This window comes from Haliotis rubra, unplaced genomic scaffold (genome assembly GCF_003918875.1).
Source record: "Haliotis rubra isolate DU_JTF1 unplaced genomic scaffold, ASM391887v1 Scf120, whole genome shotgun sequence".
Lineage (NCBI taxonomy): Eukaryota > Metazoa > Mollusca > Gastropoda > Lepetellida > Haliotidae > Haliotis > Haliotis rubra.
The window spans coordinates 1725336-1747117 of NW_025765115.1; the positions used below are offsets into that span (position 1 = coordinate 1725336).

General features: G+C 38.9%; 2 protein-coding genes across 2 annotated transcripts in view; one reads left to right on the top strand and one right to left on the bottom strand.

Annotated features, from left to right (window-relative positions):
* The first annotated feature begins 3899 nt into the window (after window positions 1-3899).
* On the top strand, window positions 3900-10579 carry LOC124263502. The gene is made up of 2 exons (XM_046698164.1): window positions 3900-3930; window positions 7419-10579. The coding sequence occupies exon 2, from the start codon at window positions 7431-7433 to the stop codon at window positions 8418-8420; it is 990 nt and encodes a 329-aa protein (XP_046554120.1). The 5' UTR covers window positions 3900-3930; window positions 7419-7430; the 3' UTR covers window positions 8421-10579.
* LOC124263494 overlaps window positions 9608-21782 on the bottom strand; it is a 32967-nt gene continuing 20792 nt past the window's right edge. Inside the window, exons 14-18 of the mRNA XM_046698153.1 lie at window positions 16210-16317; window positions 14154-14218; window positions 12606-12677; window positions 10785-10954; window positions 9608-9805 (exon numbers count right to left, since the gene is read on the bottom strand). Coding sequence (XP_046554109.1) covers window positions 9678-9805; window positions 10785-10954; window positions 12606-12677; window positions 14154-14218; window positions 16210-16317 — 543 coding nt within the window. The 3' untranslated portion in view covers window positions 9608-9677. The remainder of the gene's footprint in view (window positions 9806-10784; window positions 10955-12605; window positions 12678-14153; window positions 14219-16209; window positions 16318-21782) is intronic.

The following is a 21782-nucleotide window of genomic DNA, read 5'->3' on the forward strand; positions in this document are numbered from 1 at the left end:
TAAAAACAAGGGGTGCATACATATAATTAATCACATCGATTTTCTTTGTTTCACCATAACTCTATGTATTTCAAATGGAAATAATGCACATTTTTATACTACAATTATTCTGCCGCTGTACAGGGTGAGTTTTGGGGGTTGGGGGTTTATTTGGTGGTCACATCATTAACCAACCTTCTTCCTCTATCCACTGCTCGACAGCTGTAAATATTCTCAATATACCATTACAACATGACGATGTATCGTGAGGAGTGGATATATGTTGAGTTACTTTTGGAAATACGAGAACATATGATTGTGATAACAATGGTTACTTGAGAACAAAGTCATGGAATTAATAATGAATTTTATCTCCAGAAGTATTTTGTTTCAAAACAGAGACGAATCGTGGGCATGTATTGTACGTCACAGCCATCACTTGGCGGGTCCCCCAGTTGCATTCGGTCTGCTTGAGGTGGAGGTGAGGTATTTCGTTTATATCCCTATGCACCGCCATGTGATGTATATCCGGTTCGTTGTTTATGAGCGTGTTTCCAACAAGACAAGAAAGTCAGTTATATGAAAAATTACCGTCAATACACGAATCGATTTGAGAGAGTTTGACCTAAACAAATAAGAGAGAGAGAGAGACGAGAGAGAGAGAGAGAGAGAGAGAGAGAGAGAGAGAGAGAGAGAGAGAGAGAGAGAGAGAGAGAGAGTTTATTGTTTTTATTTATTGCATAAGATTTGTGTGTCATCATTAATTCTTGAAGATGAACACATATTAATACTAGTGCTGTTCAGTCTGTTCCTTTTTAAATTGCTTTATTTACTTTTAATTTATGCGATTGATAAATACAATTATGTATGTTCTTGTTCCTATACAATGGTAGATTCTTGCATAGATGCATTGTCACAAACGTGAGATATATTGCCTGCAAAGTTTCAAATGTAACGAATGTTTGTGGAAGAAACCATTAGCGTTATTAAGAGGTTATTACATGCCAGGTTTCCTTTTGATGTGGTAGTCGAGCGCTGATATCACTGGTGAAAGGGAAACTGTCATATCATAACCTTTTTATATACTGAAACACTCAAAAAACGATAAGAAAAAAATAGTAAACTGTTTATTCATAACAATAACAAGTCGCCAAGATTAGAACTCATACTCATGCCATTTCTTGATGGACAGCAACTCGAGCAGACGACGCAAGGGACGAAACTCAAAAATTAACTAGGCTCTGTCTATGGAATTTTCGAGCGTTTGCGTGTATTTACTCCGTACCAGCGTAGTAGCCGCAAATATGACTGATATGCATTTTCGGCCCGTGACATATGCCGCCAGCCAGTATTGTATGTGCAAAATGGTCCATAGCATTCAAAGGTATACGATAAAAAGGCTTAAATTTAAGATCGTCTACACCGTTGACTAGCCCAGCTAGTCGTTACGTAATTTTAAAAAAAAAATAAGTGTATCTGGTTAAGATATATTTAAATTCTTCTTGCAGGTACAGAGTGAGAAAAATGAACTCCAGTGTCCAACCAAACGTCACAAAACGTGGAACTGTGCCCTCTTTGTCAGAAGTTGTAGCTTTTGCCATTAGTTTACGTAAAGCATTCGCGATAATGGAAATTCTTATTACGCCCATCATCGTGTCGGCCAATATAGTTTTGATTGTCTCAATCCTGAGCAATGGAACTCTCAGACGGCAATTCCGCTATCTCATGATGACAAGTATTGCCATTGGAGACCTCCTCATCGGCATCTTCTCGTGTCCATTCCGTGCTGATATGATCTTAAACACATACAGGCATGGGTGCATGTTCTACCTGTTCATGACTGTCACTGAGTTATACTTTCAGATGTTTGTTGCAACATGGGGCATTGTTATTATCAATGTGGATTATCTACTAACATTCTTTCATGTCAAGCGACCACAGCTGAAGACCTTCACTCGGAATTTTGTTTTTGCAGTGATTCTCGGTTTGCCGTGGTTAGCAATGTTTATCATTGCGTTACCAGTAGCTTATGTAAATGCTAAGGAATACCTTGTACCTTATGAAATCTGCCATCTCATTATTCCATCTGAAGCGAAAAAGATCGTGATGTCGCTCTCGTTTTTTGTCCCTGCTATTATTACTGTGGTCCAGGTCACCATCATGACTGCAGTGCACCTCTATCGACAAAGAACCGGAAGTGGCATGCCTTCGTTGATGACTTCACCGGAATCGGTTCAGTCGCCATGGATATATGTGGCAGGAAGCTTGGTGCTTATCATTATGGTTGGTTTTGAACAATGTGCTTACATGTCGCAGAGGGCAATAATGAAGGCTATACGTAAGCAATATAAAACATTGTTATTTGTCAGATACTCCTGTGTATTCCTGTCGGATTTCAAATCAGGAGTAACGCCGATTGTTTGGTTTGCTATTCCCGAACTGAGAGCTGCGTTCATGGACCAGGTGAAGAAGTTGCCATGGAGGCAAAGGCGTTCTGACGATGCTAACGAACAAACTGTCAGTTACAGGAATTTGTGCGAAGATACATCAATTCCTTAAGCGCGGCTGCAGGGTGTAATTATGACCACAGGGCAACTTGAATTGTCGTGTCCATCTCCACTGAGGCTCTTTGCTACATATATCACCCAACAGAACGTGGACTAAATGTGAAACAATGTAACGGCAGCTGCAGGTTGCTGTGAATAACAGTAATGTTCCATATGCATGACACCACCATATGACATACCCGTTTCTTTACGTTAAAACTCCATATGGCATCATCAGCAGAGGGAAGCTGCACTTTCGAAAATGAGAGAAAAACCGAAAATCGCTTATTAGCACACACATAGAAATCATTATGTTTACTCTTAGTTGACTGTTTATTCCATACATAGTTTGTTGCTGATAATTAATATAGGTTCATGCCAAACAGCAGAACGGTGATTACGTCATGTCTCAATTGTGAAGCATGCCTATTGCACAGAAGTCGGTTACCGGGCCCGGATCGATATAACCGCTTTCTGCTTTTAATCGGAAAGTCCGTTTAATTGTTTAATATGAGAGGAAGGGCGGAAGTGATACGGCTGATCTTTCGACCTCTTAAATTGCAACTTTCGTGCTGAATGAATGTTGAGAGTGTAATTATGCACATGACAATTCACATGATAAATGTACTCGAAGTTGTGTAACTGAATTCAATTAGAGAATTTGTGGCCAATTAAAAGCCCTTTTTACAAAAATGCATTCCTATAAGTTTTTTTCTGAATATATATGACACTTTGAGAGGCATATGTAGCCTTCCTCGACAAGTGTGTTCGAGTCTACACCGAGTTGTCCATCCACATACCTTATCCTTACTGATTTTTTATGGTCAGTTTTGGATCTCGATGGACCTTTCTAACAGAAGCATGCGCATGTAACTGACGAGTGAGTTTCAACAGTCGTATGAGCCATTGTTTATTGACATCATGCATGTTGATGGTGTATCGTGTTATTTATTTGTGTGTATTAACACCCATTTATTTATCCCTGAAAAACGACACGCACATATGTCTAATTATTGTCAGTAAACATTATATGATTTACCAGGTGACCAGACACTATTCTCCAATCTAAACTACGGAAGTCTTTTTTCCAACCTTCTTGACACATACAAGCTGGGAAAAGATAACTCTCCGATTAAAATCCGGTAGAGATCATTTCAATCAAAGAACTAACATCCGGACCGCCCCGACAAAATGATGACGTAAACATAAGGATTTTCACACATCCTCAAAGTAGATTGCGCATTTGTTTCGAGCAGTCATATGAACCTACGACCTTACGAGTAATTACCCCCACGTGTGTCTGTCATATAGGAAACACAACCCATTCCTTATCAACACCATAACGCCCCTTCCATTCCAAGTTGAATGCAGAACGGGCAACAACACTACTGACGAAGCTCTCGAGGTAGGTTGAATTCAAAGAAAGAATCCATTATATTAGGGCTGACAGAAACTATTTTGATCATAATTCAGAATGATAAAAAATTCGATGTTCACTTCAGTCAATTTAATCTGCGTATCTATAAGAAACAGAGCTTGATGTTCGTATGTTCATATTTTTGCTGAACAGATGTATACGATGCCACAGTTTTAATAGTGAATGAGTGAGTGAGTGAGAGAGTATGGTTTTACGCCACTTTTTGCAATATTCCAGCAACATCACGGCGTAGGACACCAGAAATGGGCTTCACATATTGTACCCATGTGGAGAATCGAACCCGGGCCTTCGGCGTGACGAACGAACGTTTTAACCACTAGTTTACTGCACCGCCCCGCCCCGCCACAGTTTTAAGGGACGCGGTTACTTCTCTGCTCCGTCATATTACATACAATCTTTCAGACTAAACTCTTTGCTGGTTATAACATCTCTCGCATGTAATCGGGTCAGTATGTTCCCTGAAAGGAGATATACATTTAAATCTGAAAATCAAATGAAGTATGTAAAAACAACTATCGTAAAGGGGGTAATTTTCTAAAATCAACATTGTAGCAAGAAACGTTAAAAACTACTGTTCCGGAAACTACCGAGAGTTAATGAGCAGAGTTGACATCACGTGACCTGACGTCATAGTGGCGTGTTGACTCGCTGTAACAGTTTTGTGTTTAGTGGATAACCAGCGACCGACATGGCATCACCAGACAATAATACAAAGACAAATGCTGAATTTTCGCACAATGACCTCACCCACATGTAGACCCGAGAATGATTAAATAAGGCGATGACGTGAACACAACAAACAGAACAAAATCAGTTTCAACTCAGATCTAAAGAAGTATTATATATTGTTTTAAATGAATTATAAGTTAATTTTGACATCCAGGTATGTCAGTGCAAGAACATGTTAAAATGTGATGTTGCAGATCAAATTAGTGATGCAGTTGCATGCGTTATATGCAAATAGACATACAGCTATTTTGCTAAAAGCTGACATACTCCTCTTGTAGTAAACAGCAGCGAGACCCGGGTTCGATTCTCCACATGGGTACACAGTGTGAAGTCAGTTTCTGGTGTCCATGCCTTGATATTGCTAAAGGTGGCGTAAAACCATACTCATTCACTAACAAAAATAAATACGAATACAATGTCCACTTTATTTTGAATTTCCCAAATACAGCGCTTAGAGATACTCCATGTACACTAAGATTATCAAAATCTATAAACAATTCAAACTATTCCCTATTGGGATGAAACTCTTGCAACAATACGTGTCACCTTCTTTAACCAACTATCACTTTGAAAATCAATTGTTTTCGTTGTTGATAAGCAAATATGAGCCCCTCAGGTATCCTCAGATGACAATTGCTCAGAGATGGCAATGCGGAATGCTGGCATTAAGGGTTATTCCAAGAAAGGTCCATCTGTAATCGGTCGGGTACAGAGACAGGCGCCCTGTCAGACGTCCCTTGTTATGCACAGAGCTCAAAGGAGCACGAGGAGCTTGGTGCCAAGCTCGACATCACTCGAATTTTACGTCACTTGTCGGACGAAAGTCCACTCTGGTGGGTGTTCACTGATGGCGAGGGGTGACTCTCACATGACATTAAACTTGACCTCGTGACGATCAGACAAAATCTGAATGGACATCGACTACATAGCTGCCATCCCAGACACGCTTTTGCACTGTATGTTTCGGTATAGACCCTTATGCCTTTATCATGTTATTTATAGGATCTATTACGAAACGTCGCCATGTAGACATTATAGAAGTCGTAATCCATACAGTTGCTACCTCGTCGTTACCCAACTTCTATAGATGCCTTTTAAACATTTTAATCGTAGTATATGTGTGATTTTATGATGACTACTAGTATATTTGTCTCCAATCACCAGTGGCTGAAGGAATGGTGTACATCCAGTTAGGGTCCATGCAGGTAGCAACTGTACTGTAAGTCCCCATGGTTTCTAGTATGGTGACCTGCCTTCAGTTGTTGGTGATCTCCAGCCCGTTTTTATATGTTGTATTGTCCATAAAATTTTGTTTAATTTTAGAATTATATGCTAATTTTAATTCTTTATCTGTGCTGATCTAGTTATTTTACTGTCCTTCTTCAACAGGTTTTAATAATTTAATTCAGTTTAGTATGAATTTGTAAGTTTTGAAAGTCAGGACATGGCTGACAAAGTGCCGCTGTGACCATAAATCAACCCCTTTTAAACAATTTGTTTGCTTCATATCATAGATACATACATACATACATACATACATACATACATACATACATACATACATACATACATACATACATACATACATACATACATACATACATACATACATACATACATACATACATACATACATACATACATACATACATACATACATACATACATACATACATACATACATTTGTATAGCGCCGATATCCAGCTGAGCTCAGCTGCTCAAAGGCGCTTTGTTTTTCCCTCCTTCACTGGATGTCAATCTCAACGGCACATCGTATTGTCAATCCCTGGGGAGTTTACAACTCTTGCAGCCACTAGGCGCACCGAGTTATTGTGGCATTCCCATCCTTACGAGGTACCCATTCACAGCTGAGTGGACTGGGACACATAGTCACAGTACTTTGTCCAAGTTTACTGCACGTTGCTGTACCTGCAACTTGGTGTTTGCACATATTCATGTGGCCACCATCTGGTCATATACCAACGGATTCGTGGGTTCTTTTAAGTGCACAGGGTTGTGTATTGTACACTAGGTGTTGTGACAACAGACCTTGTCCATATCCAGATCACTGAATATTTCGCACCACATAAACGTGAACAGTGGACTGTGCCACAACAAGATGAACTAAATCTTTGACGCCACTCAAGAATAACACCCATGATAAAACACAGAAGACGTCATAGACCCTTTTATCTACGCACATTTGACAACATTTGGAATATGATTTACTATATATACTCATGCCAATAATGGTTGTCAACCCCCCACCCCCACCCCCACACACACCCACCCCACACCCTCTCCAATTAAAAAAGGGGGTGGATCGTTTAAACAACTATAACACTGAGTCGTTTAATATTGTTAAACACCGAAGTAACCATTACTCCACCAACACTGTGGCTTGTGCAGATGACACGCAACCATTATCGTAAATCACCCGGTCCTTTTGAGGCGTCTCATAAAGGCAGGCGCTGGGGTAGCCTAGTGGTTAGCGCGATCGCTCGTCACGCCGAACAGTGATCCGGGTTCGATTCCCCATATGGATACAATGTGTAAAGCCCGCCATGATAATCTGGAATATTGCTAAAAGCGGCGTAGGAACAGAATCACTCACTCACTCATAAAGGCAAATGTTAAAACCATTCCAGGCAAGGCTTGTACAGCGCATGTTATTTCAAACGTACTCCTTTTAAAAATATTGTACAAGAGAATATATCTTTTTCAGATCACTTTCAAAATGAACAACACCAACGTCAGCCAGGCCTGGAATGTAACAGGGCCGAGAAAACGACCCGACTTTTCTGCAGCCTATATTGCCAGTGGTGTCAGCGAGACGCTGCTGATACCAGTAATAATCATTGGCAATCTAATCATCATCACATCAATACTCACAAATCGGACACTCAGGCAAGACTTCCGACACCTAGGCATGGTCAGCGTGTCCATAGCAGACCTGTTGACAGGACTGATAACATGTCCAATAATAGCGGAATACATGCTGATCAGCCGAGAGCGCCTGTCATGTGCAAAGTTTCTTATGGTATCCATTTACGACATGTATGTCCAGAGGTTTGTCGTAACGTGGGGAATAGTAAGCCTCAACGCCGACTATTTGCTGACGTTGCATTGTGTGAAGATGCAGTTATCTCCCTTTATGCGGAAATTTGTCATCGGTACATTTTTGGCCCTACCCTGGCTGGCGATGCTTGCGGTTGTTTTGCCAATCGCATATACTCACGTTGGCAGCGTACGTTTATCAAGAATGTGTGTACTAAACATGTCTAATGCTGCAGAAATACTGGTGGCGTGTTTTGCGGCCGTGGTACCTGCAATACTAGCATTTCTGCAACTGATTCATATGATCATCTTATACCGTTGCCGTAATTCAAGACAACACGTGCATCCGGAAACCAATAACGCCGGGTCGTCTGCGACTCCTTGGATGCTCGTATGTGTAACTATGGCAACGATTCTCATGGCATTACCGCAAGAAGCAGTTTCACTTTGGCTAAGAACAGTGAGACGAATATCAAACTTGTACGTGTACATAATAGTTGCTTTTTTCAGTTTTATTGTTGGCGATGCAAGAAGTGCAGTCTTGCCTTTCATCTGGTGCATGGAAGCAGATGTACGTGTCGCAGTAAAGGATCTGTATAACAGGTTACCATGGAGAAGCTCTCTTCAGAGGTTCAGAAGAGACCTTACTGTGGATTATCGGAACTTCTAATTATGGCTAATTATGTAACAGTCATTATCGAGCCAAGTAAAATGGTAAAAATCTGAGTAATGTAATGATTAATACATAGATTGTCACTTTGTTCAAAGTGCCTTTTGTCTTGTCTTTCGGTTTAGTGTGACATGTGGTGTATACATGGAGCATGATATTGTCACAACAAGTCGAAGTCAACAAGTCAATAACAAGTCAAAGGCATTTCAATTTCAGCATCTATCGAAGAAATATCGCCACCATTAAGACGCGTTTTCTTAGAGCAACGTCTTGCAGTATCCGTACGCTTTGATGACTATTGTATAAGTAATAGGATATAGACTGCTGAACTATTGTAAACGTTGGTATACATGTCATCAGCACCTTCATGTTATTATGGTTTTGTAGTCCATCATAACCATATACGCTAAAGGCATCGTGTATAAAAGTGAAAATAATTTACATTGCTGTCAGGAAAATATTCTTCGACTGTAAAATCAGCTTCTCTTGGCAATTTTTTTGAACGTGTAGATTACTCCGATAAAGGCTTCACGTTTTTCATTTGACTGTTCATTCAGCATCAACACTATGAATCCTCCTATTATTGTCATCGTTCGTTTGAATTTACTTATTCCAGGAACCAATTTACTGTTCAATACCATGTCTGGATATAAGCTTATCTGATCCACATGTAAATTTGTTTTCGCCTGTTTTAAACGGCGTGACACCATTTCCGTTGTGAAAAAAACAAAGCCAAACTATAGATCCATATCTGATTTTGTGTAGACAGTCATGTATTCTTTGTGTGGTAACAATACAACGTTGTATTTTATTTAGTACAAAGTAAAAGGCAGACATTTCAAATGGCGTTCTTGAAGTTCTTGTTGAATTCAGTCAGTGTATGTTTTGTGATTAATTTGTTTATGGAACCTATTTCCTATTTTGCAACATTTTTAACAAATTGTCGCCGAATCTCAGAAATGGAAATTGACAAAGTACACACCCTAAAATTTTACTTTCAAAGAAACGTTTTTAGGTTTTAGATATGTTTATTTGGTCAAGTTGTCATGTTTGGAATGCTTTCGTTACATTTCGTTTAAAAAAATCAACAACCCCAAACAAACTGAGACGTATTCTGATGTAACAAGTCTTAAAGTAGTACTGTCCTTTCATCAATCTCAAACGTATTCTGTGGAAGGAAACTATGCTAACATTAAATATCTGCTTTAATAACGTAATGAATGAACGAAGATGAAACGTGTCTTGTTGATCTATTTATCACCCCTGATAGAAGTCAGATGTCAGATCAGTCATCCACTCATTGATCATTCTCTCCAGGACGCTCAGAGGCACCGGACCATTCTTTAGCAGGAGGGCATGGAAAGCCTTCAGGTCGAATAGCGGGCCTAAACATAAAAATAGAGTGAGTCTGAATAGTAAAATATCTTTGGCAAGCAGTGGTAGCATACAGGTGAGGTGAAATTGGGTTTAACGTCGTGCTTGAGAATATTTCGCTCATATGACGACGTGCACGCGTGTGTAGGTAGCATTCAGTGTATGAATGAACCTGAAAGAACTGTTCACATTTGTTTGGCACTTAAGATCAGAAGATATATGATGCCAATGGAAAATTAACATTCCTCTATGTACTGTTTACCTAGGGTAATACTTTTGTGCTGGATATATTTTGTTTGAACACGTATGTACATTCCTTGAAGCACTGTGTACTGAAGATAACATTTGTAGACAGCTGGAATATTTTGCATTATTCACAAATGTACATTATTTGATGCACTGTGTACTGAAGATAACATTTATAGGCAGCTGGAATATTTGTATTAGTCACATATGTACATTATGTGATGCACTATGTACTGAGGATAACATTTATAGATACCTGGAATAGTTGTATTAGTCACATATGTACATTATTTGATGCACTGTGTACTGAAGATATCATTTATAGATACCTGGAATATTTGTATTAGTCACATATGTACATTATGTGATGCACTATGTACTGAAGATAACATTTATAGATACCTGGAATAGTTGTATTAGTCACATATGTACATTATTTGATGCACTGTGTACTGAAGATATCATTTATAGATAGCTGGAATATTTCGTTCTATCGAACGTGTATATTGCCTATAACGATGTCGTATATACATGTATATGTATAAAAAAATATTCTAGATGTACAAACACGCGAGCACATGTGCACACGGGTACGCCGTGGGAAGTCCATTTCTGGTGTGCCTATGGCATTGATATAATAGTGCTTAAAACGGCGTAAAAACATACTCGTTCATTGTTTCCAAATATCGCGAACATGTACGTGTTGAGCATATCTACTTTCCTTGTATTTACTTCCATACTCACCGAGCTTTTGCATGGCTCTCTCCCTCAGCTGTCGGATCTTAATCTCTCCAACCTTGTATGCGCACGCCTGGCCTGGCCACGTGACGTAGCGGTGCACCTCGCTCTCGATGTCGTTCCGGGAATAGGCCGTGTGTGCCAGCATGTACGAGACTGCCTGTTCCTTGTCCCAACTGAAACACATATTTACCTTTTCATGTGTACTCACAGAAAAATGTAACTGTTCACGTTCTTATCCTTCATGTTGATATTAAGGGCATTGGCAAAGGGACATTGATATATTGAAATATTGAAATGGACATGTATGCAAACCATTAATTTAATGAATTCTATTGTACAAGTATGGTGTTTGTAAAGCCTTCGTAAAGATTCCAAAAAGTTTATGGAGGAATTTTAGAGGAAATCTCCCGGTGATTAATTTACTTGCTTTGCATGTGTTTGGACCAGACAGTCCAGTGATCAACCGCATGTGCATCGATCTACGCAATTGGGATACGATGACATGTATCAACCAAGTAAGCGAGCCTGACCGCCCGATCCCGGATTTGCACGGGTACAGAGTATATAAACAGAGTAAAAACGGAGCACATGTATATATATTAATTTCAAATTCATGCCAAAAAGTAGCTGAAAAGATGTATAAGGGAATCTTTTCAAAGGAACGCATGCAGTAGTTTTTGTTTTGTTGTGTAAAAACTTCCTTATCTCGAAGATCTTGCTTAATCTCTTAAGATGTTAAACAATGAAAATTTAATACCTTAACATATGCCTAGTTTTTGTTTGTTTGTTTCTCGTTTAACGACCTTCTCAACAGTTGTTCAGCAAAATAATTGTCGGTGATTGATATCATAAGGATCGGTCAACGCATTGAGATGCATTATTTAATTATATATTTTATGATACATTTTATTTAATGGATGTCATTTACTGATCACTAAAGCTGGCTCCCTTGCAAAATGATAGGACAGTGTAGTGATTTCGTCTGCACAGTATGCTATACTCTTCTTTGCTAAAATCTGAAATAACAGTTTTATTCTCTTCATGTTGGTTATCGTAATGGTTCGTCATGTTTTACCCGTACATCGTTTAATGATGCTGTATTCACTTTACGATATACTGAAGGTACAAATTAACTATAGCCTAAAGTTCAAGGTTTACATCCTCTGAATCTGTAGAAACTCTTCGGTGAAATAAAAATGTTCTAAATTCATCAAATATGGACATTTGTAATCATTGTATATTGATTGAGACTGCATCTTAGGAGTACCGTGTGGCAACATGGTAACGACAAGGTGGGTTAGCTGGCGTGACTAACTATGAGTGAGAGAGGTTGAGTGAGATTCTTTTCTTCGCCCCGAGTGGTTGAGTGAATGACTTAGTGAATATTTGAATGAGTGGATGAGTGAGTGAGTACTTGTGGTACTTTAGACGACTGGACCTGAGTGGTTGAGTGAATAGTTGAGTGAATGGTTGAGTGATTGGTTGAATGAGTGGTTGAATGAGTGGTTGAGGGAGTGGTTGAGTGTGTGATTGAGTGAGTGCTTGTATAAGTCGGCATCATTGAATCATCATTGAACACATCAAAGTTCGATACATCAAAGTTCGACACAACGGTGTTTGTAGTTCTTTGCCTGATCTCTACGGTGTCAGTTATATTTGCGTCATGCTGACCAAACCCACATATTAACATCCTATGTGTATTACAGGGCGCCATATAGCTGGAATATTGCTGAGTGCGGCGTAAAACTAAACTTACTCACTCACTATTACGGCACCTCACATGTTCAACGCCTAGAATAAAGCCGCATCTTCACCATCACCTACTTGAAGTAGTGAAGTCCAGTGTCCACCACCATCCTGCAAGCACGGAACATCTCGGAGCCGTACCGCCCCATTCTGTTGAATAAACGTTGAAATAGAGAATCTCACCCAAGTGTCTACTGATATCAATTATGACAACACGAGTTGATAAAGTTACAAATATCCGAGGCTTGCCGAGGGTATTTTACCTTTATATTTTACTGACATTATCAACGAGTGTCAACACTGACATTCATTCAGTTGTTATCTGAATACAGCACTGACAATCATTTAGTTGTTATCTGAATACAGCACTGACAATCATGAAGTTGTTATCTGAATACAGCACTGTTATCTGAATCAATGAAGTTGTTATCTGAATACAGCACTGACAATCATGAAGTTGTTATCTGAATACAACGCCGACAATCATTCAGTTGTTATCTGAATACAGCACTGACAATTATTCAGTTGTTATCTGAATACAGCACTGACAATCATGAAGTTGTTATCTGAATACAGCAATCATGAAGTTGTTATCTGAATACAGCACTGACAATCATTCAGTTGTTATCTGAATACAGCACTGATAATCTGAATGAAGTTGTTATCTGAATACAGCACTGACAATCATTCAGTTGTTATCTGAATACAGCACTGACAATCATGAAGTTGTTATCTGAATACAGCACTGACAATCATGAAGTTGTTATCTGAATACAGCACTGACAATCATTCAGTTGTTATCTGAATACAGCACTGACAATCATGAAGTTGTTATCTGAATACAGCACTGACAATCATTCAGTTGTTATCTGAATACAGCACTGACAATCATGAAGTTGTTATCTGAATACAGCACTGACAATCATTCAGTTGTTATCTGAATACAGCACTGACAATCATTCAGTTGTTATCTGAATACAGTTGTTATCTGAATACCACTGACAATCATTCAGTTGTTATCTGAATACAGCACTGACAATCATTCAGTTGTTATCTGAATACAGCACTGACAATCATTCAGTTGTTATCTGAATACAAATCTGAATCATTCAGTTGTTATCTGAATACAGCACTGACAATCATTCAGTTGTTATCTGAATACAGCACTGACAATCATTCAGTTGTTATCTGAATACAGCACTGACAATCATTCAGTTGTTATCTGAATACAGCACTGACAATCATGAAGTTGTTATCTGAATACAGCACTGACAATCATGAAGTTGTTATCTGAATACAGCACTGACAATCATTCAGTTGTTATCTGAATACAGCACTGACAATCATTCAGTTGTTATCTGAATACAGCACTGACAATCATTTAGTTGTTATCTGAATACAGCACTGACAATCATTTAGTTGTTATCTGAATACAGCACTGACAATCATTCAGTTGTTATCTGAATACAGCACTGACAATCATTTAGTTGTTATCTGAATACAGCACTGACAATCATTCAGTTGTTATCTGAATACAACGCAGACAATCATCAAGTTGTTATCTGAATACAGCACTAATAATTATTCAGCATGCTGTCAGACACTGTGTTGGGTGGGTCTACTCACAGTTCATAGTCATCCTTGTATAGGCCCATTTCCTCTCCAAGATACTCTGCATAAAGGGCCCATCCCTACAATGTAATGTGGAACGTTCTGCAAACGCGCAGGGTGCCTTGGGGATATAGATACTTTACCATAATACAACAATTCCTTATTCTTTGAATCCCATACCTCCATCTGCCGAGATTACTTTAATCATGAACTATCGAAGTGTGAAGTAGCTTTAGACATTAGTTCGTATATACCTATATTACTATATTTGTTTAAATCTGGAACGAATGAAATGAGTGACAAATATCATTACAAATAGAGGATACCTGTGTATAACAGTCACTTGGTCAATGTAGTGAATGCACGCGAGTGAGACACTACCTGTTTGGACCAGTAATTGGTCCACATACACATAACTCGTGAAGGTTGTCTCCCAAAACCCCTACAGCCCATAACCCCTACAGCCCTGTACCCCTACAGCCCTGTACCCCTACAATTAGTTAAGACAACATACGACATTTACCTGTCTGGCATAATGAACTGACCCAAAGGAGGTGAGGTGAGGTGAGGTGAGGTGAAATTGGGTTTAACGTCGTGCTTGAGAATATTTCGCTCATGTGACGACGTGCGTGCGTGTGTATGTGTGTGTGCGGCTGCTTGTACTATCCCAGACTGAAGCTGGTGAAGCATGAATACCATGCCGCAGTGAAGCATGAATACCCCTTATACTGACTCCGAGCCGACCAGTCCTTGTTGTACCCATTAATGCCGAGCGCCAGACAGGGACCAACAAGTACCATATTTTAACGTCTTTTGGTATGACGCGGTCGCGGATCGAACCCGCGACCTTCCGCTTTCCGGGCGGACGCTCTAACCACTACACCACGGAGGCGGTCGACCCAAAGGAGAGATTACAGGGTGGAGTATACAGTGTGAGCTCCACAGAGTATACAGATGAGAAGGGAATAAGATTCTGCTGTTGTTGGTAGGGTTTTGATCATTCATTTTAATTAATTGAGATGAATTAAATGTTGAGCTATTTTGGTTTAGCTTTCTGGTGTACATTGTGAGTAGACAGGGGTGGTATATACGAGGGGCGTTCAAAAAGTAGTCAGCCTAACTATATTATACATGTCCAATGTTTGAAAAGCTTCCATTTTATTTTGAAGAAATTATTAGAAAATCCATATCCAAAATTTCACACATATGGGTAATGTGGTTAACATTGGGGTATAATATGTCTTTAAAAATTGCAGAAAATGAAAACCATCTGTCATTTGCAATTGGTACCTCTTGGATAATGGCATGCCCTCAGATAATATCATATAAAATATGTTCAGTATAATATTGGATGACTAGCCGTCATAATCAACATGTATAAAAATATGTACAAAAATAAAACATAAAAAAACATTTAATATGTTATGACATTATGATATTAAATTAAGTTAATTAAACTTCAAGTTCAATATTATTGAACTTTTGTTAAAATATTTTGTTACCTTCCATTCAAACCATTATCTCAAACTGTTAGTTTGGTTATGAATCACTAAAAACATTCTCTCAATTGTTAAGTGTTTGGTCTGGTCCATTGTATGAAATAAGTAACAGGCAGGAGATTAGCAGTGCATTGGACCATGAACTTTGTTGTTATAAGCCGTTGGGGTATGGGCTGTAGGGGTTTTGGGAGGTTACCCTCGAGAACATGGACAACATGTGCCCTAACTTAAAGTGATCAACTCTACAGTAATCAAATGTTATTAGCTGATGTCTGGCAGGTGAAGTATGAAATCAAAAATATATTAGGCTAGCATTGGCTGTTGTATCATATAAGCTACACGTTTCAAGAATATAAATAATTTGAGTGTGACGGGGCATAACTTTACTTCCTTCAGCATTATATTAGCTATTATCAGTGGCACCCAAAATGGTATTTACACATTGTAAGACAGGAATTAACGAAACTCGTCGTCTTGGTATACACATGCTTTAACCACAATACACCCTCGTCACCCCACCATGCACCTAGAAATATCATGATATTGTCACAGGAAATCGTGTAAAGGGGTACCTCGAGATAGGCTGTGTAAAAGGGGAATTTGAATGGTGCTTGCCAGTAGTTGGTATCTTCCTGGAACTTCCGGAACGAAGGTAGGTCCGCAGCAAGAGCATATATTCTCTTCGGAAATAAAATACATTCTTGGCATAATGAGTACACAAAACTTGGAACATATTATAAGGTAAAGGAATGGGTTTAATGATATTAAAGTTCAGCAGATATGCCATCAATCTGTCTAGTAATTCTGGTTATTTTAAATGTAAACTAAGAGTATCACTCTAATCACAACTGCTTTATTCACAGTAACTATGTACAACTAACAGTTACACTGTACAACTAACAGTCACATTGTACAGGTGACAGTCACACTGTACAACTAACTGTCACACTGTACAGCTAACTGTCACACTGTACAGTTAACAGTCACACTGTACAAATAACAGTTACACTGTACAACTAACAGTAACACTGTACAACTAACAGTAACACTTTACAACTGACAGTCACACTGTACAACTGAGTCACACTGTACAACTAACAGTCACACTGTACAGCTAACAGTAACATTGTACAGCTAACAGTCACACTGTACAACTTTCAGTCACACTGTACAACTTTCAGTCACATTGTACAGCTAACAGTCACACTGTACAACTCTCAGTCACACTGTACAACTAACAGTCACACTGTACAGCTAACAATAACACTGTACAACTGACAGTCACACTGTACAACTGACAGTCACACTGTACAACTAACAGTCACACTGTACAACTGACAGTCACACAGTACAACTAACAGTCACACGGTACAGCTAACAGTCACACTGTACAACTTACAGTCACACTGCACAACTGACAATCACACTGTACAACTGACAGTCATACAGTACAACTAACAGTCACACTGTACCGCTAACAGTCACACTGTACAACTAACAATCACACTGTAAGCTAACAGTCACACTGTACAACTAACAGTAACATTGAAGAACTAACAGTCACACTGTATAACTAACAGTCACACTGTACAGCTAACAGTGACACTGTAAGCTAACAGTCACACTGTACAAGTAACAGTCACACTGTACAACTAACAGTAACATTGAACAACTAACAGTCACACTGTACAGCTAACAGCCACACTGTACAACTAACAGTCACACTGTACAAGTAACAGTCACACTGTACAAGTAACAGTAACACTTTACAACTGACAGTCACACTGTACAACTGAGTCACACTGTACAACTAACAGTCACACTGTACAGCTAACAGTAACATTGTACAGCTAACAGTCACACTGTACAACTTTCAGTCACACTGTACAACTGACAGTCACACTGTACAGCTAACAATAACACTGAACAACTGACAATCACACTGTACAACTGACAGTCACACTGTACAACTGACAGTCACACTGTACAACTAACAGTTACACTGTACAACTGACAGTCAACAGCTGTACAACTAACAGTTACAGTCACTAACAGTCATGCTGTACAACTAACAGTCACACTGTACAACTAACAGTCACACTGTACAGCTAACTACACAGTCAGTCACTGTACAGCTAGCAGTCACACTGTACAACTACCAGTCACACTGTACAACTAACAGTAACATTGAACAACTAACAGTAACACTGAACAACAGTAACAGTTACACTGTACAACTAACAGTAACATTGAACAACTAACAGTAACATTGAACAACTAACAGTCACACTGTACAGCTAACAGCCACACTGTACAACTAACAGTCACACTGTAAACTAACAGTCACACTGTACAACTAACAGTCACACTGTACAGCTAACAGTCACACTGTACAACTAACAGTCACACTGTACAACTAACAGTAACATTGTACAACTAACAGTCACACTGTGCAACTAACAGTAACACTGTACAACTAACAGTCACACTGTACAACTAACAGTAACAGTTTACAACTGACAGTCACACTGTGCAACTGAGTCACACTGTACAACTAACAGTTACACTGTACAGCTAACAGTAACATTGTACAGCTAACAGTCACACTGTACAACTGACAGTCATACAGTACAACTAACAGTCACACTGTACAGCTAACAATAACACTGTACAACTGACAGTCACACTGTACAGCTAACAGTAACATTGAAGAACTAACAGTCACACTGTACAGCTAACAGTGACACTGTACAAGTAACAGTCGCACTGTACAACTAACAGTAACATTGAACAACTAACAGTCTCACTGTACAACTAACAGTCACACTGTACAACTAACAGTAACATTGAACAACTAACAGTCACACTGTACAGCTAACAGTCACACTGTAGTAACAGTCACACTGTACAGCTAACAGTAACATTGTACAGCTAACAGTCACACTGTACAGCTAACAGTCACACTGTACAAGTAACAGTCACACTGTACAGCTAACAGTCACACTGTACAAGTAACAGCCACACTGTACAAGTAACTGTCACACTGTACAGTCACACTGTACAAGTTACAGTCACACTGTACAAGTAACAGTCACACTGTACATGTAACAGTCACACTGTACAAGTAACAGTCACACTGTACAGCTAACAGTCACACTGTACAGATAACAATAACACTGTACAACTAACAGTCACACTGCAATAACACTGTACAACTAACAGTCACACTGTACAACTGACAGTCACACTGTACAGCTAACAGTCACACTGTACAATTAACAGTCACACTGTACAACTATCAGGAACACTCAAAGTGCAACTGCATTATTCACAGTAACACGGTGCAGCTGCCTCCCTCACTGTAACACGGTGCAGCTGCCCCCTCACGGTAACACAGTAATACTACCAATAGCACAATGACTTAACCATTCACTGACTATGACACTCACGGTAACACGGTGCAGCTGCCCCCTCACGGTAACACAGTAATACTACCAATAGCACAATGACATAACCATTCACTAACTATGACACTCACAGTAACAATCGCGTTATCAATAACGCAGCAACACTCCCAGTATTACCCGCGTCAACAGCAGTAACACTTACAGTGTTATAATATATGCTGTTCACTGGTCACTAGGGTCCATCAAACCATGGGCCTCAAGGGACCAGTGAACAACGTATTTATCTCACCGACCTCAATGTTAATTTCCAACTGTGTCAAGTACGGGTATCGGAACATAATAAGGAGTACCAGGGTTGGACAATTAGCCAATACTAGCTTTTCAGATGACAAGAAAACTAGCAGACGACAAGAAAAACAAATTTAGAGTTATCGCCCTTCCATCAATTTGCATTCGCAAAACATCGGTAATTTCCGTACATCATGTGTGACACAATTATTCGAGATAAAGAATTACAAACACAAAGTACCAAATGAATTCCCACAATATGCCATTCCCAGAGGGAACATAGAAAATGTTCCTCGCTTGTAAAAATAGATGAGCGCTCAGCCAATCAGAAAACGACATTTATTTGTGTGAGGTAAGATAATAATGCTTATAGCACCACGGTATCATTGCCATTAACAGTCACAGTAACACGGCAACTCTCCCCATAACACGATAATACAGTAGTAACAGGCATAGTGAACAGTAGTACTCAAAGTAAGACAGCAATATTTCAACTAACAAATGGCCGCAGTAGCTTATGAAATAACACAGTAAACAAATTAACACCGAGTCAACAGTGTAACACTCACAGAGTAATAGCTCTAAAAAACACAGTAAACAAATTATAACCGAGTCAACAGTGTAACACTCACAGAGTAATAGCTCTAAAAATAACACAGTAAACAAATTATAACCGAGTCAACAGCGTAACACTCACAGAGTAATAGCTCTTAAAATAACACAGTAAACAAATTATAACCGAGTCAACAGCGTAACACTCACAGAGTAATAGCTCTACAAATAACACAGTAAACAAATTATAACCGAGTCAACAGCGTAACACTCACAGAGTAATAGCTCTAAAAATAAGACAGTAAACAAATTAACACCGAGTCAACAGCGTAACACTCACAGAGTAATGGTTCTAAAAATAACGCAGTAAACAAATTAACACCGAGTCAACAGCGTAACACTCACAGAGTAATGGCTCTAAAAATAACACAGTAAACAAATTATAACCGAGTCAACAGCGTAACACTCACAGAGTAATAGCTCTAAAAATAACACAGTAAACAAATTATAACCGAATCAACAGCGTAACACTCACAGAGTAATGGCTCTAAAAATAACACAGTAAACAAATTAACACCGAGTCAACAGCGTAACACTCACAGAGTAATGGCTCTAAAAATAACACAGTAAACAAATTAACACCGAGTCAACAGCGTAACACTCACAGAGTAACAGCTCTAAAAATAACACAGTAAACAAATTAACACCGAGTCAACAGCGTAACACTCACAGAGTAATAGCTCTTAAAATAACACAGTAAACAAATTATAACCGAGTCAACAGCGTAACACTCACAGAGTAATAGCTCTTAAAATAACACAGTAAACAAATTAACACCGAGTCAACAGCGTAACACTCACAGAGTAATAGCTCTAAAAATAACACAGTAAACAAATTAACACCGAGTCAACAGCGTAACACTCACAGAGTAATAGCTCTAAAAATAACACAGTAAACAAATTAACACCGAGTCAACAGCGTAACACTCACAGAGTAATGGCTCTAAAAATAACACAGTAAACAAATTAACACCGAGTCAACAGTGTAACACTCACAGAGTAATAGCTCTAAAAATAACACAGTAAACAAATTAACACCGAGTCAACAGCGTAACACTCACAGAGTAATAGCTCTAAAAATAACACAGTAAACAAATTAACACCGAGTCAACAACGTAACACTCACAGAGTAATAGCTCTAAAAATAACACAGTAAACAAATTATAACCGAGTCAACAGTGTAACACTCGCAGAGTAATGGCTCTAAAAATCACACAGTAAACAAATTATAACCGAGTCAACAGCGTAACACTCACAGAGTAATAGCTCTAAAAATAACACAGTAAACAAATTAACACCGAGTCAACAGTGTAACACTCACAGAGTAATAGCTCTAAAAATAACACAGTAAACAAATTAACACCGAGTCAACAGCGTAACACTCACAGAGTAACAGCTCTAAAAATAAGACAGTAAACAAATTAACACCGAGTCAACAGCGTAACACTCACAGAGTAACAACTTTAAAAATAACACAGTAAACAAATTAACACCGAGTCAACAACGTAACACTCACAGAGTAATAGCTCTAAAAATAACACAGTAAACAAATTAACACCGAGTCAACAGCGTAACACTCACAGAGTAATAGCTCTAAAAAAACACGGTAAACAAATTAACACCGAGTCAACAGCGTAACACTCACAGAGTAATAGCTCCAAAAATAACACAGTAAACAAATTAACACCGAGTCAACAGCGTAACACTCACAGAGTAATAGCTCTAAAAATAACACAGTAAACAAATTATAACCGAGTCAACAGCGTAACACTCACAGAGTAATAGCTCTAAAAAAACACGGTAAACAAATTAACACCGAGTCAACAGCGTAACACTCAC

Coding starts and splice junctions, on each gene's coding strand:
- LOC124263502 (XM_046698164.1), top strand. CDS start 7,431: ATGAACAACACCAACGTCAGCCAGGCCTGGAATGTAACAGGGCCGAGA.